The 19590-nt window shown below is 43.1% G+C and overlaps 1 protein-coding gene across 7 annotated transcripts in view; it reads right to left on the bottom strand.

The window, feature by feature from the left end:
- The window catches only part of ZBTB37 (zinc finger and BTB domain containing 37), a 127176-nt gene extending 109385 nt beyond the window's left edge, over positions 1-17791 (bottom strand). For 3 of the 7 annotated variants that reach the window (XM_033916147.1, XM_033916153.1, XM_033916154.1), the window contains exons 1-3: positions 15837-15990; positions 14214-14326; positions 5231-6175 (exon numbers count right to left, since the gene is read on the bottom strand). In XM_033916147.1, coding sequence (XP_033772038.1) covers positions 5231-6150 — 920 coding nt within the window. In that variant the 5' untranslated portion in view covers positions 6151-6175; positions 14214-14326; positions 15837-15990. Of the gene's footprint in view, positions 1-5230; positions 6176-14051; positions 14193-14213; positions 14327-15340; positions 15402-15836; positions 15991-17655 lie in introns of those variants that run through there. The other 4 variants (XM_033916148.1, XM_033916149.1, XM_033916150.1 and 1 more) reach the window with 4 other exon arrangements.
- Between the last annotated feature and the right edge of the window lie 1799 nt (positions 17792-19590).

Genomic DNA, 19590 nt, shown 5'->3' with positions numbered 1-19590 from the left:
TGGGGACTGCAGTATTCTGTTAGCATGATATTTCTATGTAGCATTCTATAATAACTTGGCTTGTTCAGTTTTCTTGATAGTAGAGGGGATATATGTGAAGGGGAGGGGAGACAGGGGTTTTGTTGGTCCGTGCTCTGTATATTTGTATTTATAAAATCACAATTGTTCAGAATATTGTTTCTTTTTATACTTTAATAAAATACGTTCAATATAAAATCATAATTGCGGCTTGTGCAGATGGGATCAGATGGTTTGCGGGGACCGAGCTCGCGGAGATGGGGCGTAAACGGGATTTTTAAATTTTAGTCCTAGTAGTTTGCCGGTCCACAAAATAATTCTTTTATTTCTGCCGGTCCACGGGTGTAAAAAGGTTAAAGAACACTGCTCTATACCATTTGAAAGAGGGCAAATATCTAATTATTCCCTTCTAGCATTGGATGTTTCTTAAATTTAGTAAAAATATTCTGGCACAAGTGTCAAACCTTAAAAAAGGAAGTCATATTGAGCATTGGAAAATAATAATAATTAACTAATAAAAATAGTACACATTTAGGGCTCCTTTTACTAAGTTGTGAAAATGGTTTTAACGTGTGCTTAGCACGCGCAGAATTACCACGTGCGCTAGACGCTAATGCCAGCAATGAGCTGGTGTTAGTTTTCCCGCGTAGCGCGGGAGTTTGCGCATGCTAAAAATGTTAGCGTGCCTTAATAAAAGAGGGGGTTAATTTTCCCCACCACCAAATTTCCCCATCCCGCCCCACCCGGCTACTTTTTCATGCCACCCGGCTGGAAAAATTTCTGGGGAGAACACTGATATGGTAGTTTAAATTACATAATTTTCCATATGGACATAGCCTAACATAAAGTTAAAATAGCTTTGCAGGTTTGTGCATCATTGAAGTATGGTGGGATTTTGGACTAGTGGTCAGACGTAGGGGTCAGTCAGGGATGCAGACGTAAGCTAAGGAGCTGGGTTTGTAAAGAGGAAGGTTTATCACTAACCCAGGGGTAGGGAACTCCGGTCCTCGAGAGCTGTATTCCAGTCGGGTTTTCAGGATTTCCCCAGTGAATATGCATTGAAAGCAGTGCATGCAAATAGATCTCATGCATATTCATTGGGGAAATCCTGAAAACCCGACTGGAATACGGCTCTCGAGGACCGGAGTTCCCTACCCCTGCTCTAACCTATCAATGTGGCTCCTTACGTCTTCCAGATTCACCTAGATGCCTTTCAGTTCTTCCGAATTGATACCCTCAAAAAACATTTCTGGTAAAGATGGATCTCTTATATTTTCTTCCATAAAGACCAACCCCCTTCCCCTCCAACCCCCCCCCCAAAAAAAAAAAAAAACTCCTCAATCTCCCCACTGTGCACTTTTCCTCCCTCAATGCTCCTTTGCTCCTTGATGATACTGTATAACTGTCCCATGGATTCCCTCACAGGCTGTTTCTGATGTTCCTGAAAAAGTTATCACTGAGTTTTTGCTTCAGTGGCAAGTTTCTCTTCAAATTCTCTTTTAGCCTTCTTTATCAGTGCTTTCCATCTAACGTGCCAGTGCTTTTTTCTTCATTCAGATACTTTCATTCACTGAAGGATGTCTTCTTTGTTTTTTGTTTTTTTTTACTCTAATAGCCTCTTTCATTACACCTTTTAACCAAGCTAGTTGTCATTTGCTCTTCTTTCCACCCTTGTTAATTTGTAGAATACTATGTGGGCTTCAGATAGTGATTTTAAACAAAGTCCATGTCTGATTTAAAGCCCTAACCTTTTGCGGTTGATCCCATTAGATTCTTTAACCATTTTCCTCATTTTATCATAGTCACCCTTTCAAAAATTAAATGCTGCTAGAGCAGATGGAGGTTGGGGGAAGACAAGGTCAGGGAAATGAGAGAAAGGAGACTGGCGAGATCCCATGGCATAGTGATACATGAAGCAAATCTTCTCAAATGCAGCTGGCAGCATATCTGGGTGTGTGGGTGTGTGTGTGGGGGGGGGGGAGGAGGCAGGGGGGTAGAGCTGCTGGCTTCTGTAAGCTTTCTAGGAGGTGCATTAATGGCCCAATTGATATAGCCTCCTTGTCCCAAAAACACACAATGGGGAAACAGTCTTAATGAAAGCAACCCTAAAAGCAGAGCAGCCAAATTATCCGGTTTCATGGGGGAGATTTTTTAGCTAGTTCTGCTCTTGCACTTAAATCCCAGAGCAACAAGGTATTTGTAATGTCCGATTATTCTCACTAAAATCAGTACTGCAGGTTTCATTTTGCATCAGATTAAAGTTTTCAGAAACCCAAGACAGGCCTAAAATCTCCTCCTAGAACTGGTTAACTCTGCAGCTCTGTAATGGAGCTGCCATAGACCTTGAAAGAGATGTGCCTACCTCATTCTTCAGCTTATGGGGAGCTTAAGGCAGTGGATCCTAAATTTTTGAGCTACTCATTGATTCAAAGAAAGTGTGTTAAGGACTATGGTATGACTGACATTAGTAGTAATTACAAGATTGTTTTACAAAGACTAATAATGCTCTTGATTTTTTTCTACATAATAATAATAATAAATTTATTTTTATATACCGCAATACCCGGCAGTTCTAAGCAGTTCACAACAATTGGATAAGATACAAGCAATACAAATTATTTCAAAAACAAATTACTGTAGTTAAAAAACAGCAATTAAAAACCACTAAAAGAAATACATAAATTATAAAATGCAGTATAGATGAATGCAGAGAATTTTGCATAGCAAAAGATATACAAAAATGTTAAGGCCCTGCTGTTTTCCAAAATCCAGATAAGAAGAGGATTCTAACACACACCGGGTAAGCCAACTATTTCACACTTCTATAGCACTGAAGGGCTTACGCAGTGCTGTACATTTTGACATCTATATAATAAAATTCTAAGTGCGCATGCGCACTCATACCGTGTGTTTCCCTGATCTCTGATCTGTCGGGCTGTGGCAAGAGTATGCATGCGCGCGTCTAAGGCAGAGGAAATTAGACCAGTAGAAGACCGCGAAGCAGCGTGTTTACTGTGCCTGGGACGCTGCTGGAGCTGCGAGGTTTGTCGGCTGTCTAGCAGCGGGAGGGTCGACTGGGAGGGTCAACGGGGTGGGGGGAGTGTTAAAAACATGCTGCTCAGGGGGATGGGAGGCAGACAGGCAGGCTGGCATCGAGGGGGGGTTTCAATGGAAACATGCTGCTCAAGGTGATGGGAGGCAGGCAGGCTGGCATCAGGGGGGGTAGGGGGTTTCAATGGAAACATGCTGCTCAGGGGGATGGGAGGCAGGCAGGCAGGCTGGCATGGGGGGGTTTCAATAGAAACATGCTGCTCAGGGGGATGGGAGGCAGGCAGGCAGGCTGACATCGGGGGGTGGGGGTTTCAATGGAAACATGCTGCTCAGGGGGATGGGAGACAGGCAGGCTGGCATTGATGGGGGGGGGGGGGTTAATGGAAACATGCTACTCAGGGGGATGGGAGGCAGGCAGGCATCGGGAGGGGGGGTTAAATGGAAACATGCTGCTCAGGGGGATGGGAGGCAGGCAGGCTGGCATCGGGGGTGGGGGTGGGACAAAGTCTGGAAGATAGGAACATAGGAAGGAGGCACTGGGGGCACTAAGGACATAGAAAGGGACACTAAAGACATAGGGTACACTGAGGGCACTAAGCAGGACAGAGGCACTGGGGGCAATAAGGACACGGGAAGGAAGCACTGGGGCACTAAGGACACAGTACGCAGGCACTGGGGCACTAAGGACACAGTACAGAGGCACTAGGGGCACTAAGAACACAGTACAGAGGCACTGGGGGCACTAAGAACATGGGAAGGAGGCACTGGGGGCATTATGGACACAGGAAGGCGGTACTAGGGGCACTAAGGACATAGGAAGCACTAAGGACATGGAAAGGAGGCACTGAGGGCACTAAGGACATAGGAAGAGACACAGACAAAATGACAGACAGGCAGCGTCCAAGGAGAAAGAGACAAAGAAAAAAAAAAACCCAGACAGACATCTACTCTAGCACCCGTTAATGTAACGAGCTTAAAGACTAGTTAGATATATAATCAAATTGAGTCTTCACATAGAAGTTGTAATGACTTTAAAACCACTAAAATAGTCAAAAATCAGTGTGTGTCATAAAAGTTAAGGAAATACCACCTCCAGGGATGAGTATCGTATATACTCAAATATAAGTTGAGACCCCCATTTTTCCCCCCAAAAGCAGAATTTGTGGAAGACGCTCAGCGCCGAATAGCAGCGCCAAAGCGCGCTCCCACTCTGTACTGCTCAGTGGCTGAAGCCGCAATTTTCAGCAGCGACCGACCGAGTTAGCAGCGGGGCAGGAGCATGGAAAGCTCACTCCTGCCCGCTACATCTCTGGACCACCAGGGATTTCAGCCGCAGAGGAGGTAAGATGGACAAGGCAGGGAGGGGGGACAGGGTGTGAAGCCTGGCGGAGGCCTGCAGTAAGTCTGGGAGGGGGGCAGGAGGTGTGCACTGGACAATGGCCCAAATATAAAAGGGGACCCCCATTTTTGGGCCAATTTGTAGATCCAAAAATCCAGATTTATATTCGAGTATATATGGTAGTTATTTCCATACATTGATTTCTTAAGAAACAGCCCTACTGATTGCTATGTACAGTGTCAACTGCATCCAAGACACTTTACCAAGGTAAACACCTTTCTTCATACTGGCCCTTCAAGTTGTGACATGGTAACAACTTAACTGGGATGAAAAAAACAAAAATGGAAAGGCACAAAATTCTACAGCAGACTCCTTCCGGTGTAACACATAGGAAGGAGGTAGAGAGCAAGAACAACTAAAACCAAAAGAGCTGAAAGAAATATTTTGAAATCAGAGTATTAAGATGGGTGAAAATCTCATCTGCATTTGACTGAAACACTTGCTAAAGTTCAATTCTGGTTTAAAAACTCTTCTTCACCTAGTCATTTCTAACATAAGCGGTTGTACAGAAGATGGCTGTTTTATCTCTTTTACCTTTCATGCCTCCCTATCTTATATTTCCTTCCTTTAATGCTCACTGTTTTATTATAAAATTATGGTATATAGTAACAAATGTCAGTATAGCAAGTTATAAAATTAAAATGCTAATATAGATTAGTATAGAAATATGCACACACACGCATACATATATCAGTATAGAAATATGCTGAAGGAATTAGCTCAGTGACGTTATTTAATTTAAATGGGACACATGAAACTTACCTGTCCACTTCACTGCTTGTTGGTCGGGCCACTTTGGCTCCCGATGACCCTAGTGTGTAATTCTCCTGTTCCACTGATCCATGGCCTGTTGTGTCAATCACCATGGCTGTGACTTCCTCTGCACTGCTCCCGTCTTCCCCAGAGGGCTGGTTCTCTGGCCCAAGCCACTCTTCCAAATTCTCTGTTTTAATACGTAGTCCTCCTAGCACCCTGACATCATCGTCACTCCGTCCACTGCGGTCTGCCATCCCTGTCTCAACATACCACTGCCCTGCTCGATTAATCCGTAGAATAGGCTCCCTACTTTCTACATCGGAGCTCTGTTCAATTATTTGGGGACTTGTGGATTCTTCTGGGGGGCTAAGTTCCTGAATGTCCAACACTGTGCTGACCTGACCCCTCCGACTTCGAGGTGTGCTATGGCGTGGGCTCAGGGATCGATTCAAACTCTGTGTAACCCTGTGGGATTCTGGAGGTGCCTCCTGGTGTTTTGTCCTGTTTGGGCTTAACTCGTCTTCAACATCAGACACGTTAATTTTAAAGTGAATTCCCTCTAAGACCTGTGTACACTTATCAATGATGTGCTGCATCTGCAGGAAGCTGGCTGCTGTTAGATAGCTGATGATATCTGCTAGCTGAAGGCATATTCGTCCTGTGTAACAAAAGGAAAGTAGTTGCTCAAATACTGTAGGATTCTTGATGACCGAAAGGGAGACTGCACTCATCTCATTTAGGGACATGTGGTCACGAAAGTAGGGCGAGCTGGCGGCCAGCACCACTTTATGAGCACGGAAAGTTTGTCCTTGCACGTTAACAACAATATCACAGAGTCGTCCCTGAATGCGTAGCTGGTTCAGATGGCTCAGCACAGAATTGCTGAATTCAGGGATCTCCAGTTGGATGTTGCCACCCTTCTCCATGTTTTCTCAATTCAGGCATACAACCCTGCAGGTGAAACATTAAATATTACACCACAGTCTTCATGATCACTGGAATACAACCTAGAAAAATGTCAAAGGACTATCTCTACTGAACTACAAAAGGTGGACACAGATTTGATTAAATACTGATATAACACAGACTAATAAAGAACCCAAAAATGATTTTACCCACTTATTAAACATATTAGAATCCATTATTTTTATTTATTTATTCATTCATTCAATTTTCTATACTGTTCTCCAAGGGGAGCTCAGAACGGTTTATATGAATGTATTCAGGTACTTAAACATTTTTCCTGTCTGTCCTAGCGAGCTCACAATCTATCTAATGTACCTGGGGCAACAGGGTATTAAGTGACTTGCCCAGGGTCACAAGGAGCAGCGTGGGTTTGAACCTACAACTTTAAAGTGCTGAGTCTGTAGCTTTAACCACTGCGCCACACTTTCCCCTGCTTTATCCCAATAAAACATGGATTATAATAAATCTAAATAAATTTACTTTTATCTATATTAGGATTATTAAAATTCTCTTCCATTGCAGTAGGGTCTCAGTCCACTATATTACTAACTTTTTTCTTCTGAAATATTTTATTATCAAACATTAAATATTGTAGCTCAAGCATACAGATCTGAGTAGTTGTGGTTTTTCTCTGCCAGTGTATGCTCCTAGAGAGAATGATCTCAGTTATATTTTAGTACATGCTAATCATTTATTTTTTCATAATTACAACCAAAGTCAGGAGCCTCATTTAGACATAGTACTCTGCATTTTCCCCATTGTGTAGAGACATACTGAAGGAACTTAGAGAAGTTCTATTGGCTCCATTGGTTGACCTTTTCAATGCTTCTCAAGTTGGGAGTGGTACCAGATGCCTGGAGAAGGGCAGATATGGTCCCTCTCAACAAAAATGGAAATAAGGAAGAAGTAGGGAATCACAGGTTGGCAAGTCTTACTTTTGTGATAAGTAAATTAATGGAAACACTTTTAAAACATAGAATAGTGATGTTTCTGGGATCCAGTGGATTACAGGATCTAATATAACATGGATTCAATAGAGGCATATATTGTCAAACAAATCTTATCAATATCTTTGACTGTGTGATTAGAGAATTGGATAGAGTATGCAAGATGTGGTGTTATTTAGATTTTACCAAAGCCTTTGACAGTGTTCCACACAAGTGTCTAATAAATAAACTGAGTGCCCTCCGGATGGGCCCCAAAGTGACAGACTGGGTCAGAATCTGGTGATAGAGGGTGGTGGTCATTGGAGATCACTGAGGAAAGGGATATTAGTTGTGTGTCCACCAAAACCATATACAGGATGAGAAAGAACATATATTCATTTCAAAAAATATCCTTCTCACTGGCAGGAGAGGAGCATGAGCCAGTGAGATTAATTCCCTTTCTAGTGTGCTTGTGAAACATATACAACACACGGGGATCTGAGGCTCAGCCCCTTAGATAGTAACCAAAAAGGAATTAAGTTTATGAGCTATTCATAGTAGATTTACACCTCTGAATAACTTGGACTAAGAAAATTAAAATGACATTTGAGAAGGGTATTTTTTGATATTAGTGGTGTGCCTCAAGGTTCAGTTGTTGGGCCTGTTCTTTTTTAACATTTTTGTAAGCGATATTGCTGAAGGGCTGTCAGGTAAGTTTTGCTTCTTTGCGAATGATACCAAAATATTCAAATCCTTAATGATGTGAACAACATGAGGAAGGACCTAGTAAAGCTTGAAGAATGGTCCAAAATTTGGCAGTTAAGAATTAATGCAAGGTCATGCATTTGGACTGCAAAAACCAGAGGTAACGGTAGAGTTTAGGGGGTGAAGAACTTTTGTGCACGAAAGAGGAGCGCATAGTTTGCGATGATCTTTTTTTTAAATTTCTTTATTCATTATAAATTTTCAAACAAGTGTACAATAAATCACTTCATAATATACATTTCCACTTGAAATTATTACAAATTTCACACCACAAGAATTATCTCCCTCAACCCCATACATATATCTTTATAAATATCCAACACTTTAAAAAAAAAAAAAACCACCCCCCACACATACATAATAAATGGGGTTAAATACAATTTATTTATTATAATAATCTATTTACTATAATAATCTATTAATGGCCCCCAAACATCTTTAAATTTATTAAAATATCCTATTTGGTCTTGGAGGATGAGATGTACAAGGTCAGCGTCTATGAGGCAGACATGGTTTTTCCTGTTACATAGAGCTCTCTGGACCCCTGTTCGTTTACAAAAATTGGATTGCTCTAAGTCTAATAGATGCTGGCATTGTCATCTCGAGCCTGGAACTCTAGATCATTTATTATTTTATTGCCCTTTTATTATTTGTTTTTGGAAATTGATCTGGAGTCAAATAAATTGTATGTTGGAAAATCATGTAGCCCTGTCCTATGACACAATTTTAATTGGGGTGTCTATGAGGGCTAAGTGTCAGTTATCCCCTAATAATAACAAGCTTTTAATGATTTTAAAAGAAGTTGCCATTCAACAAATAACATACAATTGGAAGGATTATAGAGGGTTAAATTACTGCTTTTGGTGGAGTTCGGTGTGTCATATGTATGAAATGGAAAAAACATTGGCAGTTTACGATGATCTTAATGAGGCCAAACAGGTTGAAAAGGCGACGGCAAAAGCTGGAAGGATGCTAGGATGCATAGAGAGAGGGTATGGGCAGTAGTAAAAAGAAGGTACTGATGCCCCTGTATAAGACACTGGTGAGATCTCATTTAGAATATTATGTACAATTCTGGAGACAACACCTTCAAAAAGATATAAACAGGTAGAGCTGGTCCAGAGAAAGGCTACTAAAATGGTTGGTAATCTCCGTCATAAGATGTATGGGAACAAGCTTAAAGATTTTAATATGCATAATTTGTAGGGAAGAGGGGAGATATGATAGAGACATTTAACTACCTACATGGCATAAATGTGCATGAGGTGAGTCTTTCATTTGAAAGGAAGCTCTGGAATGAGAGGGCATAGGCTGAGGGGAGATATGATTGAAATCTACAAAATCCTGAGTGGAGTAGAACGGGTACAAGTGGATCGATTTTTTTACTCCGTCAAAAATTACAAAGACTAGGGGACACTCGATGAAGTTACAAGGAAATACTTTTAAAACCAATAGGAGGAAATTTTTTTTCACTCAAGAGAATAGTTAAGTTCTGAAACACACTGCCAGAGGTTGTGGTAAGAGTAGATAACGTAGCTGATTTTAAGAAAGGTTTGGATAAATTCCTGGAGGAAAAGTCCATAGTCTGTTATTGACAAAGACAGGGGGGCGGGGGGAAGCCATTGCTTGCCCTGGATTGGTAGTATGGAATATTGCTACTCCTTGGGTTTTGGCCAGGTACTAGTGACCTGGATTGGCCATTGTAAGAACGGGCTAGTGGGCTTGAAGGACCAATGGTCTGACCCAGTAAGGCTATTCTTATGTTCTTAAGTGGAGAGGTGATAGGCTGAGGAATAATCTAAGGAAATAATTTTTTTACAGAAAGGGCAGAGGGGGGTCAGCGGGAGCAACAAACCACAAGAGAAACCAGCAAGGAAAACGAACAACCAGGACTATAATTGCTTATACACAAACGCAAGGAGCTTGAGAGCCAAAATGGGAGAACTGGAAGTCATAGCCAACAAGGAGGACCTAGACATAATTGGAGTCACAGAGACATGGTGGTCCGAGGAAAACAAATGGGATGTGGTCCTACCGGGGTACAAACTCTATAGGAGGGACAGGACGTACAAGAAGGGTGGAGGAATAGCATTATATATAAAAGACTACATTCACTCGACCAGGATGGAAACAGCAGTAAGGGCGGACATTTTGGAATCACTTTGGGTTAAGTTACCAGGAAGAAATGGAACTGACATTAAACTGGGACTGTACTATCGCCCACCGGGACAGCCGGAAGCCAACGACCAAGATCTGGAGGCTGAATTGAGGCAGGAATGCAAAGGAGGAAGTGTGGTAGTGATGGGGGATTTCAACTACCCTGGGATAGACTGGAGTATTGGACACTCCAACTGCGTGAGGGAAACAAAATTCCTGGAGGCTGTGAGGGACTGTTTCATGGAACAGATGGTCAAGGATCCAACGCGAGGAGATGCCACTCGCGACCTAATCCTCAACGGGTTAGGGGGACCTGCAAAGGAGGTAGTAGTAATAGCGCCACTGGGAAACAGAGATCACAATATGATCCAGTACAAACTAGAAGCAGGAACATCAAAGGTGAAGAGAACCACATCGACAGCGATAAACTTCAGAAAAGGGAACTACGACGCTATGAGAAAGATGGTTGGAAAGAAACTCAGAAGCAGCTCAGGGAAGATGGAGACCGTAGAGAAAGCCTGGTCCCGACTCAAGGACACGGTGCACAAAGCACAAAACCTGTACGTCCCCAGGTTTAGGAAAGGGTGCAAAAAGAATCGAGCAAAAAAACCCGGTGTGGATAACAAACGCAGTGAAAAAGGTGATAAGGGACAAGAAAATATCGTTCAAAAATTGGAAAAGGGACCAAACTGAGGAAAACCAGAAGGAACACAAAAAACAACAAAAGGAATGTCACCGGGTGGTTAAGGAAGCAAAAAAAGAATACGAGGAGAGACTGGCTAGGGAAGCGGAAAACTTCAAACCATTCTTCAAGTACGTGAAGGGGAAGCAACCGGCAAGGGAGGAAGTGGGATCTTTGGATGATGGAAATAAGAAGGGAGTGGTGAGAGAGGGAAAAGAGGTAGCCGACAGGTTAAACAAGTTCTTCTCGTCGGTCTTCACAAGCGAGGATACATCCAATGTTCCAGAACCCGAGGAAATCATAAGTGGGGGTCAGGACGAAAAGCTAGAGCAAATAGAGGTAAGCCAAGAGGATATCCTCCGACAGATAGACAAGTTAAAGAGTGACAAATCACCAGGCCCAGACTGAATCCACCCAAGGGTACTAAAAGAATTGAGAAATGAAATAGCAGTTACACTCCAGCAAATCTATAACCTATCCTTAAAAACTAGGGAGATCCCGGAGGACTGGAAAATAGCGAATGTCACACCTACCTTCAAGAAGGGATCGAGGGGAGACCCGGGAAACTACAGGCCAGTGAGCTTGACCTCAGTTCCGGGAATCACTGGTCAAGGATAGCATCTGCGAGCACATGGAAAGCAATGAACAGCTGAGGGCGAGCCAGCACGGCTTCAGCAAGGGAAGGTCGTGCCTTACGAACTTACTGCACTTCTTCAAAGGGATAAACAGCCAGATGGACAAAGGGGAATCCATTGACATCATTTACCTTGACTTCCAAAAAGCCTTCGACAAGGTACCCCATGAACGGCTGCTTAAAAAGTTGTGGAACCACGGGGTGGAAGGGGATGTCTACCGATGGATTAAACACTGGTTGGAGGGCAGGAAACAGAGGGTTGGAATAAAGGGCCAATACTCCGACTGGTGGAGGGTTACGAGCAGAGTTCCGCAGGGGTCGGTGCTGGGACCACTCCTGTTCAATATATTTATAAACGACCTGGAGACGGGGACAAATTGTGAGGTTATAAAATTTGCAGATAACGCCAAACTCTGCAGCAGGGTTAGAACCACGGAAGACTGTGAGAACCTCCAAAAGGACCTAACGAAACTGGAAAAATGGGCAAAAAGTGGCAAAAGAGCTTTAACGTAGAGAAATGCAAGGTCATGCATGTAGGGAAAAAGAATCCGATGTTCAGCTACAAAATGGGGGGATCATTGCTGGGGGTAAGTAACCTTGAAAGAGACCTGGGTGTGTTGGTGGATACAACACTGAAGGCATCGGCACAATGTGCGGCAGCCTCAAAGAAAGTGAACAGAATGTTGGGTATCATCAAAAAGGGTATCATGACCAGGACGAAGGAAGTCATCATGCCACTGTATCGTGCAATGGTGCGCCCCCATCTGGAGTATTGTGTCCAGTACTGGTCGCCGTACCTCAAGAAAGACATGGCAGTACTTGAGGGAGTCCAGAGAAGAGCAACTAAATTGGTAAGAGGTTTGGAAAACCTTTCATACACTGATAGGTTAGATAAGCTGGGGCTTTTCTCCCTGGAAAAGCGGAGACTTAGAGGAGACATGATAGAAACCTTTAAAATCCTGAAAGGCATAGAGAAGGTAGACAGGGACAGATTCTTCAGACTGAGGGGAGCCACAAATACAAGGGGGCAGGTTTAGAACAAATGCTAGGAAGTTCTTCTTTACTCAGAGGGTGGTGGACACATGGAACGCGCTCCCAGAGGCTGTGGTAGGGCAGGGCACGCTACAGGGTTCAAAGAAGGTTTGGATAAATACCTACAGGATAAGGGGATTGAGGGGTACAGATAGACATAGAGATATGTATAGGAAAGGCAGGGATAGATAGACATAGAAATAGGTACAGGAAAGACAGGGTCACTTAACAGGTCATGGACCTGATGGACCGCAGCGGGTGCGGGCTGCTGGGCATGATGGACCTCCGGTCTGACCTGGCAGAGGCAACTCTTATGTTCTTATGTTAAATGTGTGGAATGGTCTCCCAGTAGAGTCGGTGGAGTCAAAGACTGTATCTGAATTCAAGAAAGTGTGGGACAGGCAAGTGGGATCTCTTAGGAAGAGGAGGAGATGGTGGATGCTGTGGATGGGCAGACTGGATGGGCCATTTGACCTTTATATGCCATCATCTATATATATATAAAATCGGAGGTATGTATGTGTGTATGTGCCGCGATCACGCAAAAACGGCTTGACCGATTTGAACGAAACTTGGTATGCAGATCCCTCACTACCTGGGATGATATGTTCTGGGGGTTTCGCGGCCCACCTGCACACATGGGCGGAGCTACAAACAGAAAATCAGATTTCACCCATTCATGTCAATGGAAAAAATGTAAAAAGCTGCCAACGCAAAAACGGCTTGCCCGATTTGAACGAAACTTGGTATGCAGATCCCTCACTACCTGGGGTGATATGTTCTGGGGGTCTCGCGGCCCACCTGCACACGTGGGCGGAGCTACAAACAGAAAATCAGATTTCACCCATTCATGTCAATGGAAAAAATGTAAAAAGCTGCCAACGCAAAAACGGCTTGCCCGATTTGAATGAAACTTGCTATGCTGATCCCTCACTACCTGGGGTGATATGTTCTGGGGGTCTCGCGGCCCACCTGCACACGTGGGCGGAGCTACAAACAGAACATCAGATTTCACCCATTCATGTCAATGGAAAAAAAGTAAAACGCTGCCATTCTCACAGTAATTCAAAAACAGCTTGACCGATTTGAACGAAACTTGGTATGCAGATCCCTCACTACCTGGGGTGATATGTTCTGGGGGTCTCGCGGCCCACCTGCACACGTGGGCGGAGCTACAAACAGAAAATCTGATTTCACCCATTCATGTCAATGGAAAAAATGTAAACAGCTGCCATTCTCACAGTAAATCTAAAACGGCTTGACCGATTTGACCGAAACTTGGTATGCAGATCCCTCACTAACTGGGGTGATATGTTCTGGGGGTCTCTTCACCCAAGAATTTATATGTTCTTGCTCCTGGAGGTGAAACTAAAAATGTTGTTTATAATCAAGTTTTGTGTTAGTTGTATTGTATTCATTTTGTCAAATATTTCACATTATAATTTGAATATTGTACTTTTTATAAAGCTGTAAAAAAATAATTTCATTCACCACTATAAAGTATCTTTATTTGAATCCATTTACAGTGTTATTGCTATAATTAAATACCCGTGCAACGCCGGGGCATCAGCTAGTGTTTCTATAATATACTGAATGTGGTTTCATCTATGAAAAACACATCAGCACATTTTACAATACACATGACTATGTATGTATATTACTCACATTTAAATTCTAGAAGAGTTCAGCTCTCTGAAGTCCAAACTAAAGTTTCCAACAGTATGTTTTTCATAAAGTTGATATATAGCATAAAAGGACAACACAAAATCAGATATTACATCTGCACAAAAAGAAGCAATTCAAAATTTTCTTTGTAAGTTTACTGACCACGTGTACTCCGCATCAATGCTGTAATATCTGAAAATTCAGCTCCGGCATATTTGATCTTGGTAGACTAATAATACTGTCCTCGTTCTGGCTAACATTCATGAGAAGTTAAACTGTAAGCAAGAAAAAGGTAGAAATGTTTTATACTGCTAAATGATCACAGGGCAGTTACAAAACTACACAGCTCAATAATTACAACTAGCGTCTCTCTTTTCTTTCTCTTCTTTGAGGAGTTATATAATCCTCTCTATTTTCTAATTAGTATACCTAGTTGGGCTGCTGATTCCAATTTGATAGTCAGTGACACTGAAAGAAACCAGGGACAGCACATGACAAGCAAAAGCAGCTAATCTACATTTTACTGATATTTAGAAAGAAAAGTCTGCAAACAAATGCAAAGTAAAATGATTCCACTGATAAAACGTCAAAAGCTTACAAAAAAAGTTAATGTTTTGTGTTTTGAAAGCCTATGCCCCACACCAGAATTAGACACTGACAGATATGGAATTCTCACATGTGCTTTCCAGGACACTTCATGTTACTCATATGCCAGTTTGGGGGCAATCCTCCAAAATGAATTACTGAGGTCTAAACTTGGAAATTTAACTTTAAAAAATGGTATAAAAACCCAATGTGAGACCTCACTGATTTTGTGTGTTTAATAATTTACATACATCAGGGGTGTCCAATGTTGGTCCTCGAGGGCCGCAGTCCAGTCGGATTTTCAGGATTTCCCCAATGAATATACATGAGGTCTATTTGCATGCACTGCTTTTATTGTATGCTAATAGATCTCATGCATATTCATTGGGGAAATCCTGAAAACCCGACTGGATTGCGGCCCTCGAGGACCGACATTGGACACCCCTGACATACATCTTCAACTCATACATCCTAAATTGGAAAAGTGGTATGAAGAATGCTCAAGCTTGATGAGCAAATGCATTTTTTTCTTTCATGCACATTAAGTGAAAAATAGGACTTCCCCAATGTAGAAACCGAGGTACACAAATCTGAAGATGGCAACATGATAGCTGATAACAGAATAAAATATTGTATAGCCCCCTCCAGTCTTCACAAACTGTAAGCACTATATATTCCAATTGCTAGCCACAAGGTGCTATTACCTGCAAAATCTCTTCTCTTTATACAAGCCAATTTTTGTCTTTCTCTCTGGTCCTTCACAATCTGAAGTAAAGGAGCATACAGATAGTTCCCTCCAGAACCTCATCTTTTTCGTATCTAAACACAGAACTCTCTCATAATTCAAATAGTTCGTTTAAAAAGTATCATATTGCCGTATTGTTTGAAAGCGTCAGATTTCAAAAAGCCTGTTTTAACTGTCTTAAAGGCAGGTTTATTAAAATGACCTGAAACTAAAGGTATTGCAATATCAGAAGATAGCCTTATTTGGCTGCCCTCACACGCACATATACGCCAAGCACCCCTTTTCACTGTATTCAGGGAGCCGGTGCCCCCTTCCCTCCCCCTCCGCTGCGGTCTGCCATCTCTCCCTCTTTCACTCTCAACCTTCCAGCATCTCCCCCCCCCCCGCTTCTCTGTCCGCCTCGCTCGCTGTTCCAGCATTTCTGCCTCATTCCCAAGCCCGTCCCTCCATCCTACCTTCAAAGTTTGTCTTTGAGGTCGCCGGCAAGAGCAACGGTTCACCCAGGTTGCCAGCGGCGGCCTCAAGGCCTTCCCTCTGCCCGTCCCGTCCCGCCCCGCCGGAAACAGGAAACTACGACAGAGGAGGCGGGGCAGAGGGAAAGACGTTGCGTCGAGGGGGCGGGGAAACACAGAGGGAAGGCTCGGGCTTTTAAGTAATCCCAGCGATTTGTTGTTACTGGCTTGAAGGTAGGATGAAGGGAAGATCGTTGAGCGTCTTTTTCCTCCACTTTGTCTCTCGCCTATATGTCAAGTTAGAGTCGATCTCGTTAATGTCTTATAGTTTACTTTTAAACTTACTATATGACTGTAGGAAGAGTGGACCTTTGAAAACCTTAAGGAGAGAGCTCCCGTCTCGTCTAGAGCAGCAGATTGTGAAAGGCCTTGCGCGTGTGTCTAGTAAAGGGCATCCTTAGACTCAGTGGCGTACCTAGGTATGTGACACCCGGGGCCGATCATTTTTAATACCTCCCCCATAAAAAAAGTCTTAAAAAAAAATCTTCTGTCGTCTCTAGTTTCTGTTTTCCTCATCTTCTTTTCACTCTCCATTCTTTCCCGCCTGAGCCTCTTTCTCTGTCCCTTCCATTTTTTTTTCTCTTTCTGTCTCCACTCCCTCCCCCATGCTCTGGCATCTCTCTCTTCTCATTTACTTCCCTCCTTCCAACCCCAACTCATCCCATGGTCTAACATCATGTTTCCTCACCCCCCCCCCCATGCCTTGGTATCTCTCTTCCTTCCATCTCTTCCTCCTCCTTCATTCCATGGCATCTCCTTTCCCTCTCTACCTTCCCAATGATCTCTCGTATCTCTCTTCTCATTTACTTCCCTCCATCCCACCTCAACTCATCCCATGGTCTGACATCTGTTCCCTCGCCCCCCCCCTTCCTTCCATCTCTTTCTCCCCCCTTCATTCCATGGCCTCTCCTTTCCCTCCCTACCTTCCCAATGATCTGGCATCTGTCCCCTTCCCTCCCCCATGCCCTGGCATCTCTCCCTCTGTGCTCTGGCATCTCATTTTTTCCTTTCCCTCCCTTCCCAATGATATAGCATCTCAGTCTCCTTCCCTCACATGCCCTTACATCTCTCTCTCCTATCCTTCCCTGACATCTCTTCCTCCTAGATGCTCTGTTATCTCCTCACCTTCCTTTTGCTCCCTCCCTGAATGTTGGTATTTGTCTCCTTTCCCCCATGCCCTGACATCACTCTCCTCCCCTTCCATCTCTTCCTCCATGCGATGGCATTTCCTCTCTTTCCTTTCCCTCCCTCCTTATGGTCTGGCATCACTATCTCCTCTTCCCCTAATTGGATGGCTTTTTCCTTACCCCCTCCCTCTGACACCCCCTGCCCCCTCCTTGGTACATCACTGCTTATATCAATTGTACCCAAGTTTTGCGCAGAGATGAAATGCTTGGATTTGAACAAGCACTGTATGTTTCCACCCTTACTGCCTTTGAATCTGTAAATGCAAGTCTTTTCTATGACTTATTTTACAGTTACTGGAATTTTGATCGATTTGTAAATAATTTCTTAAAGCATTTTTTTGTATTGAGATATGTTCTACATGAAGCAGATTTTATAAAATTGTGCAGGTGTATATGCATGTATATACCCGAAGTTCAGGCTGGTTTCAGAAAAGGTTGAGAAACAAGAGACATTATTGCCAAAGTTAGATGAATAGTGGAGAAGAGCAAAGAATATTTATTTAAAATATTTATTCCTTTCCCAGCTGTGTTATGCTCTTCAGCACACAGCCTCAATCAAATAATAATTGGCTTACCTTAGCCAGCACCTTTACTGTCCAAGCTTCCAATACATTCAGCAGGCTTCTCATCCAGCCAAGCATACCACCACTCACCATACCAGTTCTTCCAAGCAATCCTTTCCAGTCGTCTCAGCTTCCCCCGGGGTTCTCCTTAACCCATAGCTTCTGAGCCTTCTCTGCTCAGGTAAGTCTCTTTGTGGAGGCTCTCACCTTCCCACAAGTACCCTCTCCTAGAGACCTCCCAGAATGAATCCCATACTGGGCATATGAAGCTCCTCCTATCTGGGTTCCACCCCATGACTCAGCAGGGTAGCCTGTTCATACAGTTCAGTGCCACCTGCTGGATGAGGGTTGAGCTCTGTAATTCATCTTATCTCTGGTTTTGTATGTGCCTTGACATAGTGTAGAAAGGTATGTGTACAAAAGACCCTAAGATAGGGTGCCAAACTGGAGTCTTGTACGGCTATAAACTAGTTAGGTTCATGAGAAAGATTTACAATGGAAGGTGTGTATGCAAGTATATTGCATGCATATTCATTAAGGGCATGGTTTGTGGACTTCCAGAGTTGTAGTTTGACAGATGTCTTAAGAGCCTTATTTTCAAAGTAGGGATATCTGTGGCTCTAAGATTGAAGGTATACATCTATTTAGAAGCCTACCTAAATCTGCAGAATTTATAAACTTTGTTTATGTAGTGCAGGGAATTTCGGTGGTAGTCTTGCAAGATGCAGGTGAGAGCATTGAGTGAGCCTACAGGGTCTTTGGACAAAGGCATGAAAATAGACCTCTGGACATAGTGGCTTGCTTTCGTGAATAGTATAAGAAAATTGTAGCTAAGACTTTAAGTGGAAAACGTACACAATAGAGATTTTTTCTAATTTGGCACAGACAATGCTGAAGAAATGGTGTGAGATGAGATGTACTGGAAAAGCCGTGGGAAGAGTATATTATTATTGTTGGACTTTTCCCTTTGGACCATCTTTTATGGTGAATTCCATTGAGTGTGCAATAGAGGACTTGATGAGAGTGCTGCAATCAGCAGGGTTGCTGGAGGCTGATGAAAAGAGAGTCTTCACTGCCTGTGTGGAAGAATATGGCAAAAAGGCAACAAATCCCTAGAGGTAGAAGGTGACTGAAGAGACTTGAGTCCAATATCAAGCACTAGCTTTCTCACTTGATTGGTGGGAAGGTGGTTGGAAGGGGATGAGTGGATATGGGTAGCTTTCTTTATATTTTCAGCTCGTGCTGTCTCTATGTTTAATGGGGTGGTAGGCGAAAGGGAGCTTGCCTTCACCCTTTCCCCTACCACTCCAGGCTCCTGTGCTGGATATGGATAGCTATATGGGCTTTGTGGTCCTACTGCTACTTTTGGAGGAGGAAGTTGAGATATTAAGATGGAGCATTCCAAGAGGATAAAATCTGAGAAGTGATCAAAACATTTAAGGGAGACAAGTCCCCAACCTTAGATGGATTTACAGCAGAGTTCTAAAAGACCTTTGAGGAATTTGAGGTGGTGGGAGAGGAGGGGACACTAGCCAAAACCATGAGCTAGGATGGTATTAATCATTCTTAAAGCTTGGAAATATCCATTCCTGTCCAATGCGGGTCCTAACATCCCATATCTCTGTTGAACCTAAGTGTAAAGATACTTGCTAAGATGCTGGCAAACTGGCTTAATTGAATCATGGGCCTTCTCATCCGCACACACCATTCAGAATTTGTTACTGGTTATCAGGTGGCAGATGATAATATTTACACTGCTATTGTCCATCAGTGTAGGGAAGATATTTGACTAGGTGAGCTTGGGCTTTATGATTAGAACTTAGGGTTTCAGGATTTTTGTGGATGGTTTAGGGCAGGGGGTCTCCAAAGTCCCTCCTCGAGGGCCGAATCTAGTCAGGTGTTCAGGATTTCCCCATGAATATGCATTGAAAGCAGTACATGCACATA

The sequence above is a fragment of the Geotrypetes seraphini genome, chromosome 12 (assembly GCF_902459505.1).
Source record: "Geotrypetes seraphini chromosome 12, aGeoSer1.1, whole genome shotgun sequence".
In the NCBI taxonomy this organism is placed as follows: domain Eukaryota; kingdom Metazoa; phylum Chordata; class Amphibia; order Gymnophiona; family Dermophiidae; genus Geotrypetes; species Geotrypetes seraphini.
This window is presented reverse-complemented; position numbering and strand designations above follow the sequence as displayed.